Below are 26,842 nucleotides of genomic sequence, written 5' to 3' on the forward strand. Positions count from 1 at the left end.
TCTCTCACTTTCGGAGTGTTGTTCATTGCCCGAAAATACCGATCGCGCATTGCGCAATTTCGATAATTTCTCTTTTTACATAAAATCCTCTCAAATTAGCTGAAAGCTATATGCTTTCTTTTACATGTCATTGTAATCTAGAAGTTGTCTATAGTTTTATGGATTTTTTACACAAGATAATATCTAGAATATCAAAAATTGACTAAAATCTAATATTTTTGAACCATGGACACTAACACTAATGTCTAAAATGGCATTGGCTCTCTAAATCTAAAAGGAATCCACACTCTAGATTTTTTTACACAGTGTGTACGTAGCGGCACGATAATGCGTGATATCTAATTTTTTCTCAATTAAAACTCATTTTTTCTCTATTTTTATAATTACTTGTAATTAAAAAGTTTGGTTTTTTATATTTTCTAATGTAAAACACTTAAGAATACTATGATTCAGTATTATTCTCCATTTTCATCCATGGGAACATAATTTGCCATGATTGACTCATAAAATTGACGATTTAACATAAAACGGTACTTTTGCGTGTTTTGCTTGCATAAAGTGTGTGAATGATTAAGACTTGCTATTCATGTTGATATTTATGATAGAAATAATCATTTTAAAACATTAGAAACCAACTTCAACCATAGAAAACCAAGTATCATAAAATCGAGAGGAATACCAGCTACTCATAAAATCGCATACTTACATCTCATAATTCAAAAACGGGAAGCTGCCAATGCTCGTCTATAGCCGTTGACGCTTTCTTGGTGCTTCCTTGATCTATTCGTCACATTTCATCGCAAATCCGCACCCATTCTCCTTCATTCTCTCAGCCCATATGAACCATGTTTATGGTAAGAAAGAAAGAGGAGCACAAGGAACTTTCAATCGATCCCCATATAGGAAAAAAAGAGAATTCCCATGGAATTCCCTAGTTGAAAATATAAATAAGTGGGAAAAGTAAAAACTAGGGAAAATGGGACATTTCCTAGTGAGAATAAGTAGGGAATCACATAAGACCTTTCCTATGTAGGAAATATTTCCTACATAAGAAATATTTCCTACATAGGAAAATACAAAATTTTCTATGTAGGGAATAATTCCTATATAGGAAAAATTTTCTAGAGGTGATTCCCTAGGTACTCTCACTAGGAAATCTCTCATTTTTCCTATTTTTTACATTCCCTACTTATATGTACTTTCAACTAGGGATTTCCGTGGAAATTCTCTTTTTTCCTTATCACTTTATCTACTTTGCCCTTCCTCTTAGACATGCTAATATCAAACAAGAAATTGCACAATAAATTTTTAACTAGAAAATTATATAGAGAATGTCATCATTTCTAAGTAAGGATCAATAACATACATCTAATGATCAAAATAGATTAAACAAATTAAGACATCAACATCTACTTTTAGCAACCAAAAGAAAAACGAAAATAATTTTAAAGGAGCATAGAACTAAAAACTAATTAAGCAACATGTGTGTCTTGATTGTTTTATCCCTTAAATCTCCAATATGTTGCAAAGTAATAAATGTTTGTCTATCCTCTTCTCTAAATTTCAATATGGGTGGCCGATAGATATCATCATATGATGGTATGCGTATCACTCCTATTGATACTCAAGTGATCAAATATCATTAGTTAGTATAACCATTTCAAAAAATGACTCATTATCAACATAAGAAAGCTAGTAATACCTGATTCTTGGCTTGAAGAAGTGTTAAGGCAAGCAATCTCAATGTCTTCCTTTCTTGCATTGTCTCTTGTGTCATGTTTAGTAACTTGTTTACCTATATATACATAGAGTTAACCAAAGCTCACGATAATACAAGGTTATGAAAAATTTCAATAACACAAAAGAAAGTAATTAGATATTTTGTATCAATTTGGGTCACCAAATTTGTACAAGTTTTTTATCCTTAAAGTTGGTACCTACATCTTGACTTGAAGAAACATTATTGCAAGTAACCTCCTGATCTCCCTTTCTTACATTACCTCTTTTCCCACCTTTTGTTGTTCTTTAATCTATATTTATATATATACACACAATTACTCAAAGTTTAAAAATATGAATAACTATGAACATTTTAAATTAGACAAAGAGACTAATTAAAGCTAGTTAATCTCAAAATGAATCTCCTAATAAAGCAAGATGTAAAATATGTACAAATTTTAATTTTCAAAGTTTAGTAGAAATAAAGACATATACCTGTATCGTGATTTGAAGAGACATTAGGGCCAATAACCTCCTTAGCTTTCATTGTTCCATTATCTCTTGTACCATCATTTGTGATTTTGTTACCTTTATGTACACATAATAAACCAAAGTTTAGAAACATAAGAGACATTTGTAAAACATCAAAACACGCATTTGTAAAACATCAAAACACACATACCTTTTTTGCCTTGTTCTTTACACCATCTGATAGTGATAGTAAATTGAGCAGGTGAAAACAAGGAATTCATTGTTCATACTTTTATGGGCTCACCAACTTCTCCTTTTGGTTTGAAGCATCTTACAGACTTCCTGTTGAACAGTGCGCGAGGGAGACAAGGAACAGAGGAAAAGAGAAGAGAAGAGAGACACGAGACACCAGAAGTGGAACCCCAGAAGTGCATCAAGTGAGCACACATTAGCTGCAACATCAGCTCCTTAGCTAGAATAGATAAAACATCAAGTAGAATAAACATAAGCTTGAATAGACGAATCAACTAAAAATAGACAAACAACAACTGGAAACAATGAAACATCAGCTAGAACAACTCAACAGAAGGAATAATAATGAAACATCAGCTGGAACATTTCAACAGCTGGAATAAGAATGAAATGAAATATCATCCCATCAGCTCGAAACATTTCTTATAAACAAAGCGTGGAATAATTTCAACGCATTAGCTGTAATATAGATGAAATGATATGAAACATAGCATGAAGAGCCAAAAATCAGCTGGAAGAAAGAAACATTTAGAATAATCAAATGATGAACAAAATACCGACAATCATCAGGAAGAGCTCATCAGTTTTCTTACTGCTGCTCAGAGCCCAAGCAAACATCTTAGCAATCTGCTTCTGGGACTCTAGGAACATCTTTGTACGCCTGGCCTCCAGATCATCACGAAATCTCTCAGACTCTCTCTGCATCTGCAGTTTCATCTCTTCTAATCTGAGAAAGCGCTCCCCCAAAGTGCGGATCACAGAGACCAATTCGGAGAGCGGAGTGCTGTCAACTGGGGGCTGTTGATGCCGCAAGATGGACTTTGAAGAAGTCCTATGGTTGAGGAATCTGTCCATCTTGAAAGCCTTCGCGGCCTCATAGTCTATATTGCGGCTGCACTTCTTGTGGAGAGATGTGTAAGAAGTATCATGGTCATCCAGAGACTGGTTGCGATACCAGCATTATCACTTATGGGACCATATGCATCTATGGCTAGGCAGGTGGCAATGGTACAAAGCATTCCAAGAGCTACAACTGTGATCCCGTACATGGTTGCTAGGGTATGGCTGACATAGATGGCAACAGCAATAGCAAATATTGGAACAATTACTGACTTGTAGCCAAGTGCCAAACCAAAGATGACATTGGTAGCAGCTCCTATCCTGCAAGAATCAGCAACATCCTGGACTGGTCTGTATGTATTGTTGGTGAAATACTCTGTAACATAGCCAATTACCAACCCTGCCCAAAGCCCTACTCCAATGCAAAAAAATAGTTTCCAGTTTTGAACCATCTTTGCACCACCGTTAGGATCATATATGTAAAACATGGATGGTAGTGCCAGCCAACAAACAAAAGCTGCACCGAATGTCATTAAGATAGTGGATATCAGCAAGTGTCTCTTCAGTGTAGATTCAATATCCCTTAGATTTGAGATCTCGAACACATCAGTTGCGAACAAGGTTGTGATGAGGCACACCACAATGCCCATAGAGCTAATGAGTAGAGGGAAGCACATAGCAGTGAGGTCATGATTTGTGCCAAATGATGACATGGAAGCCACAACAAGAGCTGCACAAGAAGCTTCAGCAAAGGAGCCAAACAAATCTGAACCCATTCCAGCAATATCTCCCACATTATCACCCACATTTTCAGCAATGATCGTTGGATTTTGCGGATCGTCCTCTGGGATATTCCTTTCTACTTTTCCAACAAGATCTGCTCCAACATCCGTAGTTTTCGTATAGATTCCACCTCCAACCCTTTCAAATAGAGCCACGGATGAGCATCCAAGCCCATAGCCAGTGATGGCCTCAAAAAGGCCCTCCCAATCATCCTTGTAATAAAGTTGGAACAGTTTTATAGTGATGTATAAAACTATGAGGCCATTAGCAGCAAGTAAGAAACCCATCACCGAACCTGATTGGAAGGCTATTTTGAATAGTTTGCCTATCCCTTTTCTGGCTTCCAAAGTTGTGCGAGCATTCGCATATGTTGCGATCATCATGCCCAAAAATCCCGACACTATGGACGTCAAAGCTCCCAATATAAATGCAACTGTAGTGAAAATCGCTGTAAAGAGAGCTAGGGCACATTCCTGCTTTGGATTGTATCTGCAAGGCTGGGGCTTAGTACTAAACCCCTTCACGAATCCCAGGAACAAGAAAATGACAGCAGCAAATATGCCCATGAAATAAACAAAATACTTGTACTCTGTCAGCAAAAACGATGTGGCTCCTATGGATATGGCTTACTGAATTTCAGCACATTTCCTAGCTGCTGCATCTGATTCCTCATCCAATCTATCCTCCTCGTCACAGTCTGATGATCCATTGACGATGTTGTGATTGTGGGTCCACTGCACTTGTCCAATTCACAAGTGCATCTCCCTGCATGTCAAATGCCTGCTGGTTCTCACCCACAATCAAGAAATCAGTGAAAAAGAAATTGCCCTTCTCGTCATTGTACTCAAAGGCATATGCCATGATGCTTCCTTCTGTTAGCCCTGAGCTTCTGCCAACTTTTATTACCCTCCTCCCCACAATGCTGTTGATGCTTGCTTGCAAGTCAATAGTTATAACATCTCCCATCTCACCTACCCCTTTGATAGTAGTTGTGACTTTGGAGACATCAAAATTGTCCTCGAATGAAATGAAAGCACCATCAGCTCGCACAAATGTCTCTGCCCCATGAGCAACCATCATCAAGTATCAATATTGTCATATCAAGAAACGGAAACCATAATTCTTCTTTCAACTCACAGAGAAGTTTATAAAATGGACAATAAAGAATGCCTTAATAGCAAACAGCTCAAAAACAAGTAGCAAAGAGGGAAACCTGGATTCACACTTGTAAAAATGCCATACCACTGCTCATCTGTAATAAAAAACGTTGCCCTTTCCACTGCACCCAAATAGACACCAGGTCCAACATTTGGAGGTAGTGGATGGAACATCTTCTGGTTGGGGTAGTCCAAATCAACCGCAACATGTCGATTTGTCAGAAACCCAACCTGACGAGTCCCTGTCCTACTCTGTACTATGGCTCCAAGTGTACCAAATGTCTCCTGACCTGCAACCTATGAAATTCACCAGAGAGAGAAACGTATCAGAATTGTCAAACTAGTAATGATGCAACAATTATTTACATATATTGCAACTAAAAATCTGCCAATCTTCACCTCTACAGTGTAAAAAACACCATCAGTTGTTTAATTGATATATGATGAAGCATGTACACACTCTCAGCATTTCTCAAAGTTTATGGAAAGGAGGGGAAAAATGTGTAGAAAACATCTAATGACGCCAAAAACACAGAAACACATGAGATGGTCATTTCTATTTTCTATACACAAATATGGACATCATCATGCTACAATTGAGTATATCGGTAAACAAAATGATGATAGATTCGATAGTGATGCCCCTCGAATATCAATGTAGACATATCAATCTACCACTAAACTGTACACTATCATAATGCATCAAATGCCCTCATTTGATATGCTAGTTTATACAACTCAATTAAATAAAAAATACTAAACAGTTTGTTAGATCAATATAAGACATCAATCTGGATTACATAAAAGGGCCTACAGTTGATCTGAAAATTGAACTAAGACCACAAGCATGACATCAAAAGAGTAGACACATCCAGATTATGACCATGCTCTAAGGCTATGCAACTGATCCTTGAGACAATTTAGAAACTTGGTTGTAATATGCACACCTCCAAAACAAACGTAAAATTATAGAATGACTAAATTTCAAGACGAGCAGTTTGTATTCAAACTTTGAAGTTATTCACTGGCTTTTTACCTGAGATCCTGGACCGATGGATGGGTCATTGCCCCTTAAACCTTCAGCCAGCTCTGTGTATACCTCTTGCTTAGGGGTTGCGGCTAGAATACCAAAATAAGAGAACTCTACCACATCAACATCACACCATATGCCTCCAACTGGTCCCTGAAATCATCCAAATGGGTATAACTATAATATTTCTGTGTCAGCTTGCCAACTTAGATAATGATTCAGCACTTTTACAGAACTGGACTTTTCTCCTTCACATTACTCATGGAAAACCAGGCAAGGAAACTTCTCTGAAAAAGGGACCATGAAGTTAAGCAAGAAGTCCACTACATTGAAACTAGTATTACCTGTGGATCTTTAGTTGACATCATAATGCTTCTCATGTACAGGCAATCTAGGCAGTTATTGCTTAAACTTGATCACAGAATTAGAGGCCATAAAACCACATGCCATGGGTTTTAGAGACAACTTCCTTCACCTCAAGATAAGTTGGAAGCCTCAGGCACTCTTGAAGCCATGCTTTATGAACCTTTCGAGCTACAAACACAATGATTGCAGGAGTACTTGTTAAATGCCCTTGCCTTCTGCGGAATCCCACTGCTGTTCCAAGGCTGACTCTGCGTAGGCGCTTGCTATGATATGCTCGGATAGTCATGAGATTTAGAAGTGTCAAAGCTTGCCTGCCATTGGGCACCCTTTCACTTATGTCTGAGTTTAGATCCTTTTGTAGACCAAAAAAGAAGCTTTTCCTTTCTTTTGCTCTAACATGAGGCCTATATGCAGGAGGCCATAGGAAATAAGCAGCACTACCTTCCGAATGGTGATGAGCACCAGATGCCAATGCTTGCAATGTAGGACCATCTTCTCCAGGAAGATGACTAGAGTTCCCAGATGACATGGAATAATCACGATCTAGTGCTGAACTCTTTGATACAGGTGAAGAGGAACAACATACCCATGAATGATGAACCTTTGAGATGTCGATCTCTTCAAAAGGACTGCAAGAACAGCATTTTATGTCTCAAACAAAGGTAATTCAAGAAAACAGGTAATTCAAGAGAAGTAAATTCCAAAGAGGGTTTCCTTGTCATCTGCAGAAAGACCCGCCTTCTAGGCACATGTGATATTCGATGAATTGCATCTGAATCGCCTCATATTTTTGGTTTTTTCTGTTTTGGGTTTTCCATCAAGAAGCCATGGTCATCATCAGGAAGACAGCAGGCCTCCTGTCCCTGCCCTGCCTCCACACCCAGAACGTCAAGACTCATTCAATCCGAAGGATAGACAGCATCCTCTCGCAGAAGGGTTGGGGACAATCATGGAAGAGCCAAAGGCCTTGAGCCCTTACACCTCCATTGATGCTGTGAAATCATCAGGAGAGAGAGCAGGTAATGATGATGATTGCAAGAGTAAGAAGGCGCACAGCAATTTCATGTCCCACGGCTACATGCTGCCTCGCACAAGGGTGCCCACCATCCCAGGTCAGCTCTGTTCTCTCCTCGCCCTTGTCCTCGATCGCAGATTTCTATGTGTGCGCAATGTTTGCGCTGATGGTGGACAGAGCAAACCTAGCAGAGACATGAATGAGCTGGGTGTACTGGTGGATCTAATCGTGCGCAGTTTTAGGCTGTCGGAGAAGTATATGTCTTTCAATCACCTAGCGCCAAAGGTCCATGACCGACTCTGAAAGCACTTCAAGAAGATGGCAACAGTGGAGAAATCAGTGAGATGCCCTACCTGTGCAAGACTTGAAGCTGCTGGAGTGGATTGGGGCAGTTGTTAAGGATGTTGAGCCTTGGTGCCGCATCATGCTGCAGAAGGTCCGGGCTCACTGCGGCATCGCTGGCAACCAGGTCGCCGATTGGCTTGCCAAGCAAGGGGCAACCCTTCCTGATAAGAACTCCGTAGGTTGTACTGCGTCTGCGGTGGGTCAGTACTCTAACTTTCTTGGAAGACCACCAAAACACATGATATTTGTGGATTGGAAGACCGTATGGATGCAAGGTGGAAAGATATTTTCAAATGGAATGAAAAGGTTTTCCATTTTCTACACATTGCACTTCTTGTGATCCAATTCACATGTTTAAAAATAGTGGAAGTCTCTTATGGGAGTACTTCATAGGGTTAAGGAACTTGGTGGCTGCTCACAAAGACCTACAGGATGTTAAGAGCATAGGAATAGTAGACATAGAGCATTATCTCAAAGCTTCATATGCTAAATACTCGCATGCACAATTTACATGGTACTATCAGTAAAGTAAAATTGGCTAAGTGACTTGAAGGCTCATGAGTGGTATAAGATTTGTCATGTATGTATTCAAATATAAATCCAGAGTCACTTGCATTCATGGTGACTTGTCATTACTTCACCTTATTTTATTTTCTCTTGCTTTGCATTTTCAATATTTTCTACCAATTGGAATCATAGGGTTGCTAACCCTAGAGGCTTTCTTGATGATATGCAAGTTTAGATAACTTGTACAAAGGATATCATAGAAGGAAATCCATAGAGCCTCCATAGATGCTACAAAGAAAAAAGCCACTGTAGTAGTCATGCTATTAAAGAAGTAATTTCCTATATCCATCCTCACCACTCAAGTACATCTATTGGTACATCTCATGGATGAGGTATTTATAACATATAGTATACAATAGATAGATATTCTTTATTAACACTTCACGAAGATACTGAAAAGATTTGCGTGACACAAAAGGCAAAGCTTGAGGGCTCCATGGTAAAAGGGTGGTTGATCCAAGAGTCATTCATTGAAAGATTATATTATGATCATTGGAGAGGTGGCCCAAGGCTAGAGGCAGGAAAAGAGGATGGATAAATCCTTTTAGGAAAAATTAAAAAGTTTTGTATGCTACATCATTCAATCTTGGATAAGTGGTTGAATTTATACAAGGCTACAAAGGAGCTAAAAAATCTGGCAAGATAGCCATTTAAGGCATCACAAAAATGGCTTGTGCATTATTTAGAGTACATGGAGGCATTAGCAATCTTCATGACCCACAAGTGAGTTATGAAGGAGACAAAGAGTTGTACAAGAGGGGGTCAATGTAAGCATGAAGAAATGGAGTTCTTTAGGGACTACATACTCAAAATAAGAAATTTTATTGTAGCTTACTTTGTTATGCATGCTTGCATGATAATAAAAATTTATCTTAGGTTCACCTTTGATTTTATTTTTCAATACAAGTCATATTTTGCCTTGTGGTCTCATGGGTGACACTTTTGGATGGAGCACATAGACCAAAGATGACACAAGTTTGAACAAGAGAGCCGTTGTAGGGCCACAAATGCCAAACATTGTGGTAGCTAAAATGGAGTACTTAGAGAAGATCCAAGATTGTGGCAACCTTGAGTTGGCGATCACACCTCTTGGTCTAAGACAAAGCCTATATGCTAAACGGTGACACCCCCACCCCCCTCACTTTGATACTACCACACCTAGCATGTTGAGCATTCCTGAGATCCCTCCATGCAGGTCATACATAATCACTAAACAAATAGGTCAGTTGCTCATGAGAATAGTGAAGGGAAAACTAATTGCAAGGTTTCACAAGCTTGTTGTGTAGGTATGCTACCATAGCATCATCAATAAGTGGATAAACCAAGACCCAATCCATAAACATTATATCATATAGAGATTGCATAATGAGTTCTCATTGCCATCTATCCCACTGACTAGTTTTCTAGTGCTTACATATTTACACACACACATTTGCAGACACCTAGCCCATCTTTGCTAAGAGACATATGATGCCTATTGTGATTGGCTACAATGGCATGTATGGCTTGATAAGGGGAAATGGAAGAAGATCATGGATTTTTTTCTACACATTTTTACATTATGCATAATGAGGGTGAGCAAGAGCGAAGGTAGCAAAAACACTACGGTAAAAACTAATTCTCTCCATATGTTTCATTTTTTAATTTATTTGCTCACTTATCTTTTGAGAGCACTCTCTCTCCTTCACAATAATATCCTTGAGAAAGCATGGCTTCAAGGTAGGGTTTGATGTTTTTTCATATATGCATGAGAAACCTAGATTTGGAGCTTTCTTGTGACATATTTGAGTGAGAAAGCTTATGTATGTATGTGTGCAAGCTCAAGAGAAATAGAGAAAATGACAATATACTTGGTCAATTTTTAGTTGCTTAATCACAAAATTTATATGTAAGAGAGATAAAAAGAGAAAGAGATAAGATTTATGGTTTTGTTGATTTAAGAAAAGTGAAAAAAAGATGAAAGATTAATATAATTTGGTTGCCTTATTCGGCTTATTTGTTTGCTCACACACACACACACACACACACACATGTAAATTATCTTTTAAATATAAATGTAAATTGTCTCATATGGTTGAGCATAGGGTATATATGATTCAAGGCAAGCTTCCTATGCATAGAGATAGCCAAAGTAGAAAGCATTCGACATTGACAGCCTCATTGAGCATCCATCAAGTACACTAATTAATGTTGTCAATTACAGAAAATATTGTTTAGTATAACAATTGGTTTGCTATAGAGAACATGGGAAGTTAATCTTATATTGTAAAGGCTTACTGAAGGAGTTTCCAAAAATTGTGTTCCAAGGTTGCTTGACAATCATGGAGAAGATTAGAGACACTAGAAGCATGAAATGTGAGCAGTGTGACTAGCAAGAATTTCACCTCAAATCACAAGCTGATCCTGGAGCAATCCCTTAATCACTACTAACACTGTAGTTCTCTATTTGATGCTTAGAATGTCTAGAATCTTGGTAGACACCATGAAATCTTTAACCAAAAGATTAAAAGAGAGAGGAAAGAGAAAGCCTATCCTAAAAAGTAATTATTCTTCTAACCAAAACGAACTCTATTCTCCATTTCACCTCCAAAATGGTATGTCATGGATGAATAACTTGCTATTTTGTCTAAGCTACCTCCAACTTTATCTTCGAGTACTATAGTTAGCTCTAACTAGGTTATCCTTAGTCTCCTTAGTCTCTGCACCCGTCCATTTTCTAGGCTAACACCTATCCATAATTAACCATAAGGTAACTAGCTTGTGAAGGAAATCTAAGAAAAGATTGAACGAAATCCATCAAAGACCAATGCTTTGATACCACTTGTCAAGGAGAGGGCTAAGAAGTGAGAGAATGAAGAGAGAAAAGAGGAGAGAGAATGAGTAACAATGAGAAGAAAGACTAGAAAGATAGGAAAGAAGAAAGAGAAGCTATAAAAGCTAAGTATAAATAGGTGAGATGAGAAACTGTAATTGTATCATCATAAAAGATATCAAAATTCACATTTCATATCTTTTATACATATGCTAGTGTGACAAAGTATTATTAATAATTCTCTCACTAAAACATATCTTCCCAACTTCTTACAAGATATTGTTTGGTTAGAATAATTGAGAAGCTAGTATATGAATATATATGCTTTGCGTACAAGATGCAGCTTGTGTCAGAAGCCGATTATTACAATGGTGATATAGGAGATTAGAGATACGATACGAGGAAAAAGAAAAGAAGTCCAAAACCTCTCAAGCAGAATTTATAAGTAGAGCAATATATAAAGTGAGAAAAGCAAGATATGAAAACAACATAGCTAGACAACTCCACACAGAATGGTTGGCAACCCAAGAGAGAGATGGCAAGAAATGGAGACCTAGATAAAGATAATACTTTTGATGTATTTAGAGTCCACGAGAGAGCATAAGTAGGATATGACACATCAATACTCCTAGCTTTAACATGAGATGTCTTGCAAGTTTTGTTTAAAATTTCAAAGGTTTGTCACTATGTTTTTCAAAGTCGATTTCGAACTACGTTTTTTAAATATGAAAAGTTGATTTCGAAATTCTAAGACAAAGATATGAAATTTTCAAACCTTGGAGCATTCACTAGCCTATGACAGAGAGGGGCATGAGGGGGGTGGTAGGAGACGGAGAGAGGCATGTATGGGGTGGAGAAATGAAATGAAATGATCATTTTAAAGTTCATTTACACCAAAATAAGTTTAAAAGTTTCGTGCTTAAGTTAAGTCTCTCCTTTCATTTTTTCCCATTACTCTTCACTCTACCCTCCACCTTTCTATCCTTCTTATATCCTCTCGGCCATCGTCTACCGCGGGATGTCTAATACCAGCAGTAGCACCGGTGCTGTGGTGTGGATGGCCAACCGCGACGGTCGCTTCTCCCTCTCCCTGAACCAGACCGCCCGCACCCTCATCCTCCTCGACAGGGACGGCTCCGTTGCCTGGTCCCCCCCGATCGACAAGCCAGCTAGCAACGCATCAACGGCCATGATCTCCATGGACCTGATCGCAAATCCCAACAGTAGCCTTCCCCTTAGAACCCTGGTGCTCTTCGATGCTGCCCGCAACCTCACCTTGTGGTGGAGCTTCGATCATCCCACCCATGCCCTTGTCGCCGGCTAGTACCTGCGACCTGGCATGCGCCTTACCAGATGGGCAAGCCTATCCGACCCCTCACCATGTCCCTATACAATGGTCATGGAAGCAGGCGCCCTTGCTCTCTACTACAACGCCATCCCTTATTGGATCTAGAGCTACTACGGCCGCAATGACTCTCTCGGGGTTACTCGAACTTGCAGGAACTCCACACAAGCTTTTCTACGTGCCGATCTCTCTTTTGACAACGAGCTTTCCAGTGGCTTGCAGCTTGAGGCCAGTGAAGATCCGGCGCCACCAGATGCGCGAAGCCTCGACCTCTGCGATCACTGGGGACTTGCCATTCTCTGACGTTCCTAGCACTGGCAACACCAAGAATTTGGTATTTTTATTGCAGTTTGATGGGAACCTGGTGGCCTACTCGCTAACCAGCCAATCATGGATTCCAACGCTTGATCTTTTCCGTGATAATCGATGCAACCTCCCCAACTATTGGGCAGAATGAAATCTGTGGGCCACCTTCTAATTGTGAGTGCCCTTCTAATTTAGGATTTCTGAAAAGTGAATATCCGATATATAATGATGGGGAGGGGTTTATACCTCCATATATCGTGTCGCGATTGACTCTATTTGGTCCAATATTGGGTGTAATTATTTTGAATATTCTTGGATGTGTGGGCTGAGGTGTTGATATTGGGGGCAGTCCACCACCACAATCTGGTTGGTCTAATTGGCTTTTGTGCTGAAGGCACTCATTGACTTTTGGTCTATGAGAACATGGCAAGAGGCTCACTCGACCAGTGGCTCTTTGCAACTGATCAACAGACCTCAGCTGATGATCACTGGCTACCATGGAAACAATGAATCAACATAGCTCGGGGAGCAGCACGGGCCTCGCCTATCTTCATCCATCTGGACATCAAGCCTCAAAACATCCTCCTGGATGAGGATTTTGTAGCTAAGGTCTCAGATTTTGGGCTTTCTACCCTCATGCCCCAAGAGGAAACACATGTGGTAACGACCATGAGAGGCACACCAGGTTACTTAGCTCCTCAGTGGCTCCATGAGCGGGTAGAGATCTGTGCCAAATCAGATGTTTTGGATCACATGCTTCTTTATGTACGGCATATTCCAATTAAGATGCGGTAAGACCAAGGTCGGTGGTTACACACCAAGGTCGGGTGTTACACACCAAATGACAGATACCCACTTTGCAACTATTAACCAATCAAAATATTTCTTTAGGGGTTGGGCATTCGTAGTCTTTTACACAATGGAAGACGACATGATTTATGGTTTACCTATTAAATAGGTGAACTCCCTGCCCACTTTTGGACAGGGAGTCTCCCTCGCGCAGTTTGTAAAGTGATAGACAAAGGTGCACTTTTTGTATTTGCAACCAATCAAAAAACTTATAAATATAATTATTTTTACTTTTTGTAAAATGTATACTTTTGGTGTCTAAAGGCTTTGTGCCCATGTTTGCACTCAGTTACAAAAATTGCATGCTCACACTCTCGGTAAAGGTTGGGCATTTGCCATTTGGTGTGTACGTAGCCAGTCGAAGTCAATGTTTTTCTTAGGAAGGCTTTTTTCTACAAATCAAGCATATCTTTGACTTCTTTAAGCATACATTTTGTTCCAACAAAGATAGGTATATATGTGTTCTTTCCGTCAAAGATGGAATTTTTAAAGCTCTTGTTTTCATGAAAGATACTAGAGCTCCATGACATGGGTTGTTTGGGTCCAAAGGACCCGACTTGCTGGGTCCAAAGGGAAATGGTCGATGTTTCTGATTGGAAGTCCACACATGTTTTTTCATACACATCCTCTTTCTCATCAACTATGCTTGCACAAATCCATATATGCAAAGATAGTAAGTATTATTTTGTGTTATTCCTCTTTTTTATACTCTCTTATTCAACCATGAAGAAAACACATTGTATCCCATCTCTAAAGATATTATATAGTAAGTATATGGAAAACTAACATATATATAGTCATCTTCCATATAAACATATATAGTTGTTGGATTGAGAAAGATCCATGTAGGTTTAAGCCTTTGATATCAAGTTTAAGAAAGTGTTAAATTTTGTTTTACAGTATAAAAGTTTCATAAGATAGTCTATAATGCAGCTAGAAACATTATATGTCTACATCGAGATATACATATTAAAGATTTCGATAAACTCTAGGGGAGTTGAACCTTAAACACACTCAATTAGTGTACCTAGCAATGAGTCTGCGTTGTCGGAGCGTTTGGGGTCAAAAGTCCACCACGGGGGTAAGAGATAGCAGGATGAAGGGAGATTCAAGGAGAGGAGTAAACAAAAGAAAAGGGGTTTCAAAGAAATAAGAGACATAGAAAAAAAACTCACAGAGATGAAGCCTGGCAGTTTATTTCTGCATGATGAGAAGATAAATCTCTTGTAGACAAAAAGGTACATAAAACAATACATTCCTCTATGCTGCTCAGACACTACAACAGAAACGAGGCATAGATGCGCAAAGTCGGGCGCGTCTATCATTGCGTCTATATGTGCGTGTAAAAGAGTGTGTAAATAGACGCAAATTTTGCGTCTATATATTCGCGTAAATTGACGTGAATATAGACGCGTCTTCAGACGTGTAATTATTTAACCACCTGAAATTGGACTTAATATAATAAAAAAACCGGAGTTAATAATTATTTTTGCATTGCTCTCTAATGAATGGCCGTTCCTCCAGTTGACAAGCCTGATATATGTAATTAGCAGCAAGCGACAGAAACCTTATTATACAATTAGTAGCAAGCATTGCATGTATCTCATAATTTCTCTACTTGAAGATGATAAAAAATACTTCCTTTTTATTATGGAAAATTCAATTTAGCTTTAAACTTGACTATCCACGTGTGTGCATGATAAAAACCATAGAATTAAGAATACACATTGAATCATTAAGCAAATTAAGTATGTTACAGTGAATGATCCATCTCATCTTCAATGAGATCAGCCCTTGCTAAACTATCTACTTCTAGGTCTATGTTACCAAGAGGTAACGAAACAAATAAGTCTATCCCACTATCAGATGTGTTGCTATATTGATCAATACCTTCATCAATATCATCGACAATCACATTATTGTCCTCTTCTGTGTTTCCTTGAACATCCTCGTGAGGCTCATCTTGTACTATATCACGCATATCATCCATTATGGTGTCATCATGTACATCATCATTAATTGTTGGATTGTCATATGCTATCTCAATGTCGATAATATTACCATATATTGGTTTTGAACGATTAGATATAGGGAAGACATACCACCATCGGTTATTGTTTACCATTGGATGATACACAACCTGTATTTGAAAAACAAAAGCAAGAAACTTAAATACGTATTATATTGTGTATATGTATCACATGTATACATATAAAAAATTTAGCTTTTGCATATATACCTGCTCGCATTGTTGAGGTAGTACTAATGTGTCATTCTTGTGTTGGTGAAATTTTGTAGAGTCAATGATTACAAAACCACTTGGATGACATCTGATTGTGCAATGCTCACCATTTGTTACCACTTCTTTAAGCCACTTCACATCCAGTACATATATAAAGAATCGTCTGAAGTCAAGCTTCAGAATATCTTGGATCAAGCCACAATAACCTTCCATGGTACCATTGGCATCCTCGAAGTGAGCAAGGACACCACAATCTTGGGTATTTCTCTTTTCATCTATACGTTGAGTTTGAAGATGTTTACCCTCACACCAAATAGCATTGAATAATGTGCACTAGTGGTAAAAGATTAAGATCAAGCATGTCAATTATTTATATAAAATATAACTTATAGAAACAAATTAATTGCTAGTATGTCTCACCTTTGATAAGCAACCTCGTGTGTATTCCCACTCTTCTTGAGATATATTAATTTCCTCCTCTTTTTCCATTCTCTCCATTTCCTCATGTAACCAATCTATATCAATATGACGTGGGAGCGCATTTAGATGATCTGGAAATGAGACATTGCGTCCATATCTGGTGCGAAATGCTTGTCTTTCGCTTTTTCTTCTTGCCCTTGCTTCATTGTATAGTGCCACCCATTTGCTCATTACATCACTATTGAGCACACAAAAACTATTTAACTTACGAAGTTCTTCTTTTGTTAGCACTTTACTCATTCCTTTTCCTTGAGGTATTATAGAGGTCATTCTCAAGTCTTCATCATCTTTCCATAGTCATGGTTGAGAGGGGTCCACTTCAGCAAGATATTCAGAGATATAAACAAGGGATGATTGCACTAACCAACCCTCAGCCATGCTTCCCTAAGGCCGTGCTTTTTGCCTCACAAAATCTTTCAAGGTTTTCATGAAGCGCTCAAGAAAAAACATCCATCTTGCATGAACTACTCCACAAAGTGTGATCTCATCAATCAAATGCATGAGTAAATGTAATTGAGTAGTCAAAATGGATCGAGGAAAAATTTCCTCCACCAAACAAACCACCTCAACAGATAATACTCGAGCATCTTGCAATGTGTTTGGATCAATTTCCTTCGAGCTCACGTATCTGTCAGGATGTAGTTGAGAATTGTTTATTTTTGTGTAAAAATTCAAAGATATATAATGAAAAAATACAATGTATACACACCTCAAAAGCTCTCCCATCTTATAAATGGTATCACGTACATCTTTGGATACACAATGGGATATGCTAGTAGGAAGTACGAACTGAATGTAAACAATATTCATAGATCAAATGATTAGTTGAGGAAAAAGTCATCATACCCCAAAGTTTACACATAGTTACTCCACTAATTACTATATTCATGGTTAGAGATACCCTTACTTGAATCATTTTGTGCCAATCGTGGGACTTCAAACTAGATAGTTGCTCCACACCTCTTTTCTTTTTCTTTATGAAGGCTCCCTTGAGACATCTCATACATCCTGTGGGTGTTCGAAAGCTACATATTTGTTCCTTCACTATTTTTTCCTCATTCTTTAACAATATCCAAGGTGCATCGGGTAGCTCAATCTTTCCTCTGGGTCCAATGTGTGGCCAGGCTCATCTCATGCGACCAATGTTACGTAAATCCTCCCTTACATTGACTGAATCACGAGCCCCTATCAAGTGATCCCATAATGTAGATACAACATTTTTGAATATGTGCATGGAGTCCAACAGGTGATTGATCTTGAGTTCAGTCCAATACGAAAGACAAAAAAATATAGAGAACCTAACAAACAAACAATATATTATGTAAACAATTCATCATGCTAAATATTTTAAGGTCAATCGAGAGAAATGTACTTCTTACCGACTCATGTCGAGTCGAGGGTGGCTGTCGGTATTAATCCATCTCTCCTTCCAATCTTGAATGGTTAGAGATTGTGGAGTCATTCCATTAGTAGGGAGAACATATTTGGGATGGTCAATAGGAAGAAATCAATGATGATTGTCGTAGATAACCTTCTTTAAACGTGCCGGCCTAGAGGAAACTAGGTCGGGACCACAAATAGTACATGCATGATATCCTGATGTGGTTAAACCTAAACAAACAAGTGAATTAATAAAATGCAATTGATTCAAGTCTTGAATTTCAAATATAGAGTTATATACATGTATCTGAACACTCTCTGTATCCTGGAAAGTCATGCATGGTCCACAACAACATGGCCTTCAATGTGAAATCTCTAGAGGATGCAGATGCGCTTGTATCTTGCACCTCAATACCTTCCCATAACATTTCTAACTCTTCAATCAAAGGCTCTAAGTAAATGTCCATGTTTTTTACCTTGTGCTTTCCAGGAATCAGAAGGGACAACATTACATATCTCTTTTTAATTACCATGGATGGAGGAATATTATAGTTCACCAATACCACTGGCCATACACTATATGATGTAAACCAAATCTCAAATTTCTTAGCTCTTCTTTGAAAACGGGCCACAAATTATCTATATGTTGCCATGCTGGTGTGTCTGCAGAGATCCTCCATTTTCCATCACTTGAACGATGACTAGCATGCCATGACATGAGCTTTCCAATAGACTTACACTTGAACATAAGTTGAATACGTGGAACAATCGAAAAATGTCGCAAAACCTTACGAGGCACATCCATTGACTTCATCTCCACTTCATATCTTGATTCGCTACAAATAGGACACTCTCGTGCGAACTCATGAATCCCACGAAATAAGACGCAATCATTGACACGTGCATGGATCTTGACATAATCGAGGCCTCCCAGAGATGTCAAGTAATGTCTTTCTTGCTCTCTCTTAGTTAGCAATTTGTTTCCTTTTGGAAGCATTTGTGATAATAACCTACATATATTTTTAAAAGTGAGCTAAAAAACCACCAACATATATTTGTGTCTGATTTCAAAATAGAACAATTAATATTATGATTCATAAGCCAAACTGAATTGATACCTACTTCAATAACGCATTCAAACTGACATTACTCCATCCATAAATTGTTTGCAAGTTAAGTATTTCGAGGGATGCACGAAGAACGGAGTACGTACAACCTTTATACAATGGAGTAGATGACGCTATGTATAGTGGATCATCTGGCTTCGTAGAGTGACCTTCTCCCTGAACCGGTTGCGAAAATAGATGGTGTACCATGTTATCTAAAATCTCATCCTCTACAACTTGATGGGGCATTTCATGAGAGCTACTATCATGGTCATCAGTCTCCACTCATCTTGAAGACTCTGCCTCCTCGCGTCGACGTTTTGCAGCCTCTCGATGCCTAGGAGGGAGCATCTGAGGATGTGGCACCGTATCCTGCTCAACCACAAAAGGGAGTTTCATGTACATTGATATATATTGAGTAACATAGACTAGAAATCTTAGTGTTAAAAAAAAACAATGAATACCGGTGATTTTTCTCGGTCCCATTCTCCATACATGCTGAGGTGTGACATTGTAACTCGACGTGCTCGAAAAATACACCCTCGACAATGATCACACATGCATTTAATTTTTCGTCGTAGCCATGCATCTTGATTATGAAGACGTAATGTTTCATCCTCACTTGAGGATGTGCTCGTTGACTCATCAGCATGCACTGCACTAGGTGACGACGACGACATGATTAAACCTAATTCATGACAGCATCAAAATATTTGTTATTCATATGTTTACATAAAAACTTCAAGCTGGCATATTAATTATTCTAAGATCTCAATTTTAAATACACAAAACTTATCATAAATACAAAAAAACTTATGATAAGAACTTACTATCAAAACTTATCTTAAAAACAAAAAATTATGATAAAAGTTAAATGCGCGTCTATATATGCTTTTATGTACACATCTAAATCTATGTCTATTTACGCGTCTAACTTCGCGTCTATACACACGTTTACGTAAACTTAGACGCGCATATACACGCGAAAATAGATGCAAACGTCAAAATTCAAAAGATACTTAAATCATTTCTTTTCAAATTGCGCCTTTCCTTTCCTGCATTTTTTGCGATTCTGAAGCTTGAGTTTAGCCGACATGCAGTCTTTTCATGCCTCATCTCCTCATGACTCACCTCTTCTTTCATTTCAAACAGACAAGAGGGGAAAAAGGAAAGCCAAGGAGAGGAAGAAAGCGAGAACAAGAGGAAGAAGAAGCAAAGGGAGGAGATAACAAGTAGCAAGCAAGCATCAAGGGAGAGTAACTCACCAAGGAGAGGAAGAAGGAGAAGAAAGAAGTGCCACCACCCACCACACCAAACACCCAAGGTGAGTCCTCTCTCTCTCTCTCTCTCTCTCTCTCTCTGTGTCTGTGTATTAGGATCTATGATTGCATTTTGTATAGCACAAATAAATCATGAATGGTGGTCGTCGGACTGAAATCAGTTGATTGAGCGCGTTTGCCAATGCGTCTACATTTTAGTACAGACGTACAGATAGATGCGAAGATATGTTTGCTATCATTGCGTCTAAGGCCATGTCTCAGAGCACATGTATTCTGCGTCAGAGACACGAGAATACACGCGCTCTACAGAGAAGAAGCTTTGACTTCAGAGTCGCGTCTCCAGGCACGTGTATCCTGCATGTGAGACGCGGGAATACATGTGCCCTGCCCAAAAGCTTTGACTTCAGAATCGCGTCTCCAGGCGCATGTATTCTGCAGTCCACACGCGAGGATACACGCGCACCAGAAGCATTGACCTAGAAATCGCATCTGATAGCGCGTCTATACTACATCTCAGATGCAGATATACACGTGCTCTAACCAGAGGGTTGACTTTAGGGACGCGTCTGAGAGCGCGTCTATCCTGCATTTTAGACGCGGTTATACATGTGCCAGCCAGCTCGGATAAAAAATAATTTTCATTGCCTAAACGTTATTGTGCTTATTGTGTTTCTTTATATTGATAACTAAAGCAAACTAAGAACAAAAACACAAAGGGCATGGGGTGTAGATCTAGTTTTTTAATCAACAATATATTTTTGCAATGATGAATGTGACCAATCCCATGTTTGTGTTTATAAATTTTCTCGATTCATGATCAATTTTTTAGAAGCTTTAGCCTTCCAACGTAGTGAATTAGGTAGCATTATACTTTCGATACCATATTAGAGAATTTGGGAATCTTCCAAGCTCCACTTTCAAATAAGGAGTAAAGATTTGACCAAGTGGCTAAATCTTAATCCCATATTTGAGAGTGGGACTTGGGGGGTTTCTTATATAGTATCTAGGGAAATTTTCACCTCCAAGTGGCTTAATTTATGAGAAGCATTAGCACTTAAGTTTTATGCTCAATGTCTAAAGAAAGCTAGATTATTAGCACTTTCAAGTGCCATGAGCTTCCATGTATTTTTTCTATGGGATTTCCACACCTTTGTTTTACTTAAATGGATCTTAGTAAGTGCTTGCAAAATACACTTGAAGAAAATGAAAATGTGTGAGCATCAAAAGCCTTCTCTTACATAATGATTCTAGGCTCACTGAATGATTTTTCATAATTAATGTTGGATTGGATCAAGTATTATGGCTCTTTAAAAATGTTTATGTGTTGATGAAGGTAATATATGATTTTTTGTATGCAAACAAATGTGATATAATGGAAAATGATAAGTCAAGGGATTATTGGACTACAAAACACAATAGAAAATGAGCCATATTGGAATTTTTTATTTCTGAAATTGTATGAATTTATCTTTTTTCTGTATTTTTTTTGTAGATGTCGCATCCTGGTTCATCTAGCAATGACTGACCCGGATTTGGATCGCATGAATGATACATTGGGCTTGTTCGGTAGAGGGGTCAATGCATTTTTTAGAGGTTTTCCTAGTAGGAAAGACTTCATGGGAGAGATGACCAGACACCTTAGCCACTCTCCCACAGCAGACAAGGTATTCAGTGTCATGTCTGGAATGCCTCTGATGTCTTTTCCTGGCACTACTTTCCAAACTCCAATTACAGGTACTCCATGTGCAGCACCTATACATGCATCAGTTGAAGCATAAGCGTCAGCCGATGCACGTGCATCTGCAGAAGCACGTGCATCCAGCAAGGTACAGGGTAGTCGACAGAGAGGGAGGAGGGAGAGTCGAGGGGGAGGACGAGGCTTGTGTAGGGGTTGCCTAGGAGATGGCGAGAGATCACCCTCACCAATAGATTACGTAGAGGAGCCTGCACACCAGTACAATAGAGTTACAGATACTGGTGGCATCTTCCATGATGATGAAGGAAGGGATGTAATGGTGTACATGAGGAGTGTTGTGTATGCGACGTATAAAGATTATTTCCTCTACTTCAAGAACCAGAAAAGCGGCTTGTGGCAGGAGGTGTTGAGGGCAGTCCATAGGAGGTACCCAAATTCTGAGGGTCAGCGATTCTCGGATGATTGGGGACGCATAAAAGTGAGGGTTTTACTTCACAACAAAAGATCCCACCTCATGACATGCGCCAGGGACTCACTACGGAGACAGGAGGAGGGGCATGGAGCCTATAGCCAACCACTTATGTGCCACCGCATAGAGTGGAAGAAAGCCAAGAAGAAAGAAACAGTGAAAGTGAAGAGTCGCCAGCACGCAGAGGCACGACGCATCCAAATGGAAACCATGGGATCGTCACATTATGGATCGGGCGGTAGAGAGTCATGGGAGGCAGTCTGTAAGTATATTTTGATTTTTAGGTTGTTAAAATTTATATTTCTTTCAATTATTTATATAATTTGTTCTAATACATTGTATCTCATAATTGTTTGTATATATCATAATTATTTTGTAGACTACTATCGTTGTAGGATACCTACTCCTAGAGAGGTAGGTTACTATTGAGGCCATAACCGCGCAGCCACATGGCTTCACTTCTATGAGGAGGGTCTCATCACTGAGGACCAATACAATCGGGCTATGAGGATTCGACAGCCAGAGGAGGTATGTTTTTCTTACTTTCCTATTAAAAGTATAGCTAATTATAACTTTTTCTCCACCATGTATACGTAAGCAACCTTGATATTTTGTGTGTGTAGGCGAACCCCGATGTGGAGCATAGCGAGGAGGGGAATAGCGATGCTAGTAGCCATGGTGGTGCTAGCAAACACGTTTCTTCTTCAGATTCGTAGAGGAGCTCCATAACTCCTCTATGGCCTTTTTTTCTTGTATATCTATTATCCATCTTTGAGCCTACTGCTTGCGGCCATGCTTTAGGTCGCAAGCACTTAAACTCCCCATGTAAATGCTTTTTATCTATAATGAATACATAGACTTTTGTTTTCAATCCTCGTGCTTTCAGATCCATTGTCTTTTTCCCAAATGCACAATTTGATGTATGGATTTTTTTTCCAATTCTGTTTTGCGCGTCTATCCGCGCGTCTAAATTGCAGAAAACACATGTTTATAAGCGTGTCTAAAATGCAGAGTACACGTGCTCATACACGTGCTACATAATTAAAATTTAAAAAAAGAAATTAAATATTTTTTTAAAAAAAGGAGATTTTTTGTTTTGCGTTCGCGTCTATGGGCGCTTGTAAAAGCACGTCTATGGGCGTGTCTATATGCCCGTCTAATTTGCCATGTAGACGTGCTAGTAGATGCACAAAATAAATTAAATAAATAAAAATTTTGGTTTTTTTATGCGCTTGTATTCACGCGTGTATATGCGCGTCTGTTATGCGTCTATTTTTGCGTGTAAATTTCTTCATACATGTGATTATAGACGCGAGTTTGTAGATGCGCAAATAGACGGGCGGGTAGATGCGCCCGTAAGATTTTCTCTATATTCAAAAATCGCGTCTAAAAGTGCGTCTAAGAGGCCTTTTTGTTGTAGTGAGACCACCAATCTGATGCTTCTATTGGCTCTAAAAAGGGGGGTAAAATACTAGGACACTTGGCCAAAACTATGCCATATCACTCCTTCTTCATCTCCCACTTCAGAGTGTTGTTCACTACCTGAAACTAGCAATCGCGTGTCGCGCCATTTTGCTAATCCCTCTTTTTACATAAAATCCTCTCAAAATGGCTAAAAGCTACTTGCTTTCTTTTACATGTTATCCTATTCTAGAAGTTCTCTATAGTTCTTGGAGTTTTTTTACAATAGAATATCTAAAAGATCATAAATTGGCTAAACTTGTTCAAAAATCCAATATGTTTGGACCAACCATCCACAGTACGGACACTAACATTAATGAGTAAAACGGTATTGACTCTCTAGATCAATAAGTAAGCCGCACTCCAGAGTTTTTTACACTGTGTGCGTGTAGCGGCACGACATCCACCCCCTCCTAACCTGCACATCCTCTGGCATATGCCAAAGTCTTATGAATCTGCAGTGTTAGAAGAAGTATCCTCTGCCATGTCAATGTCTTCATCTTCTACCTCTTTTTCTTCCATATTCTCATGTTCATGCTAAGTATATAGCTCCTTCAACTCATATGCTGAATACTCCTTTCATTTAAAGAGCTTGATATATTTTCCAGCCCACTGGAATCTTTAGAGTTGTCTAATCCATCTCATTTAACACATAGGTAGCATTGTTAAAAACAAACCTTACCACATATGGACCAAACCACCACTTTGACATCTTTTGACTAGCACTATAATGATTTTCCAAGCTGTTCTCATGAACCAACACTTAGTCCCCTTCTTGTATAGCTTGTGGTCAAAGTTTGTATTGCTTGTCAAACCTCTTCTTGTTCTTGATCCTTGCAGTCTTTAGCTTTTTCATGGCTGTCTCAATGTCTTCAGGTCTTCTTTCTAACTATCTAATGCGTGGGACCAATAACTCTTCTCTATTCAATCCCTCTTCCCATGGTAGAACACTCTAAGTAGCAATAATCTCCTCAATAGGCATGATTGGTTGTTGTCCATACATTAATTCAGTAGGCATATACCCTCTAACTGCACTATGAGTGGTCCTATTAGCCCACAAAGCAAAGGGTAACATTCTTGGCCATTCTTTCATCCTGCCCTTGCATGACTTTGTTAGTACCTTAATGATAGGCTGATGATCTCTTTCATTTTTTCCATTTGCTTGAGGATTGTAGGCTGAAGTTAAAGCCAACTTGATGCCCAATCGTGAAAAGAAGTCACGAGCCTCATCCACATTCAAATCTCCTCTATCAGCAACAACCACTTTACCAACACAACCAGGCTTGCAATGCCACCAATACTTCTCTTTGATCTTGGCAAATGTGCCCGAAACTCCTCTATGTCGAACCCATAAGCTTTCATGAAACTCCTGCATCACTTGTTGTTGAGAAGCCCTATCTTCCAAAACACGTATTGGAGCTCCTCTCTTTTTCTTTGCATACTTTCATAAATATCCATCTTTGAACCTGTGAGCTTTTCTTTTAATCCTTTTGAATTCAGCTTCAGACCATTCAGCCTTCTTTGTCATGAGGCTGAGATATTGGTATATTTTCAGCGAATCATCCTCATACAACTCTTCCAAAAATTGTGTTCGCATTGAGGCATAACACTAATGATGCTTTCTCCCTATTGCCCATCTCTTTTTCGTGGTTGTAAGTTATTTTCTTACTGCTAAAATCCCGGTTACAATAGTTATACCTGCAGTAACAACATATTCATTCCCTGCTGTTACAAAGTTGTTTTTAGCACCTATCATATCATCCTCTTCATCTTCCATCAGCTCCTCTTCATTTTCAAACCTCGCTCTTGAAAGCATTGCAGTCACGGGGTTTTCTCTATCTGCAATATGTTGAAAATCAGGGTTAAGTGACTTTATATATGCAATCCACCGTAACATGGCAATATCAGGAGTTGAGCAATTTACTATCATGCCCAATAGAGGTAGATGATGGGTCTCTACCACTACATGAGCTCCCATAAAATACTCCCTATCACACTTAAGGACTGTCACTACACCCCAAAGCTCTCTTTTGACTTGAGAATATTGTTGTTACTATTAATTGAGGACCTTTGCTCCAAACCAAATGGCATACCTGTTCCCATCAGCATCATCCTTACCCATTGGCCAACCAATGGCAATTGGGTTTGTATTCACAGTGAGAATAATAGGCTGTCCATTCTCATAATTTGCTCTCTTTAGTGTTGGGGCTGAAATCAAGAAGCTCTTTAACTTCATAACTGCCTTTGTATGTTGTTTTTCCCACCAAAACATTTTCCCTTTTCTCAAGAGCTAATATAAACTTTTAACCACATGAGAAAAATGTGGAATTCATATTAAGTAAAAGACACATGCACCCAAAAATCTTCTTTCCTCGGATATGTTCGAACATGTCTCCCGGATCCTGCTTATGGCATCAATATTTACTAGTGAGGGCTTTCTTCCATATGGTCCACACATATGCCCAACAACTAATACTTTCTCTCGAGTAAGTTACTCATGAATATATGTGTACATCACGTGGGTTCAAAATAAGGTATTTTTAAAATACATTTTTTATACATTTTTTACATATAGAAAGGTGTAATATAAAGGGGTTATTTAGAGATTGAATAGAAAAGGGTTATATTTTATTCATGAAAAATATACAAATAAGGATAATTTATAAATAGGCCTTGAATGCACGTGATGTAGAGGATATACATATAGTAACTTTCCCGAGATATTTCCTCCACTCCAAAAACTGTTTTTTCTTATGACAGAGTTAAATGCATTTCTTCAAGTCGTCTCAAAATCCTATCACAATCGGCAATATAATTAGCCACAAATATTCTAAATCCTTGCTCATTCAACTCTTCGTTCTTCTCATGGAT

At 38.8% G+C, this 26,842-nt stretch overlaps 1 protein-coding gene, 1 long non-coding RNA gene and 1 pseudogene across 2 annotated transcripts; all 3 read right to left on the reverse strand.

Annotated features, from left to right (window-relative positions):
* Positions 1–1,440: 1,440 nt before the first annotated feature.
* LOC148013139 (uncharacterized) lies at positions 1,441–2,036 on the reverse strand. The gene is made up of 3 exons (XR_015688800.1): positions 1,942–2,036; positions 1,703–1,795; positions 1,441–1,614 (listed from the first exon to the last, which is right to left on the reverse strand). It is a non-coding gene; the product is annotated as an uncharacterized LOC148013139 (long non-coding RNA).
* A 1,287-nt stretch (positions 2,037–3,323) lies between these two features.
* LOC148013140 (pyrophosphate-energized vacuolar membrane proton pump 1 pseudogene) lies at positions 3,324–4,805 on the reverse strand (annotated as a pseudogene).
* A 7-nt stretch (positions 4,806–4,812) lies between these two features.
* Positions 4,813–26,083, reverse strand: LOC148013141 (protein NARROW LEAF 1-like; the record flags this gene model as incomplete). The annotated part of the gene is made up of 7 exons (XM_087667850.1): positions 26,065–26,083; positions 25,670–25,810; positions 12,881–13,016; positions 6,728–7,247; positions 6,259–6,405; positions 5,279–5,519; positions 4,813–5,123 (listed from the first exon to the last, which is right to left on the reverse strand). Coding segments are annotated over exons 1-7 (1,515 nt in total), but the record flags the coding sequence as incomplete, so codon positions are not given.
* Positions 26,084–26,842: the final 759 nt, after the last annotated feature.

This window comes from Lygodium microphyllum, chromosome 26 (genome assembly GCF_053477565.2).
Source record: "Lygodium microphyllum isolate KBCC chromosome 26, Lygodium_microphyllum_v1.1.10, whole genome shotgun sequence".
NCBI classification, from domain to species: Eukaryota; Viridiplantae; Streptophyta; class Polypodiopsida; order Schizaeales; family Lygodiaceae; genus Lygodium; species Lygodium microphyllum.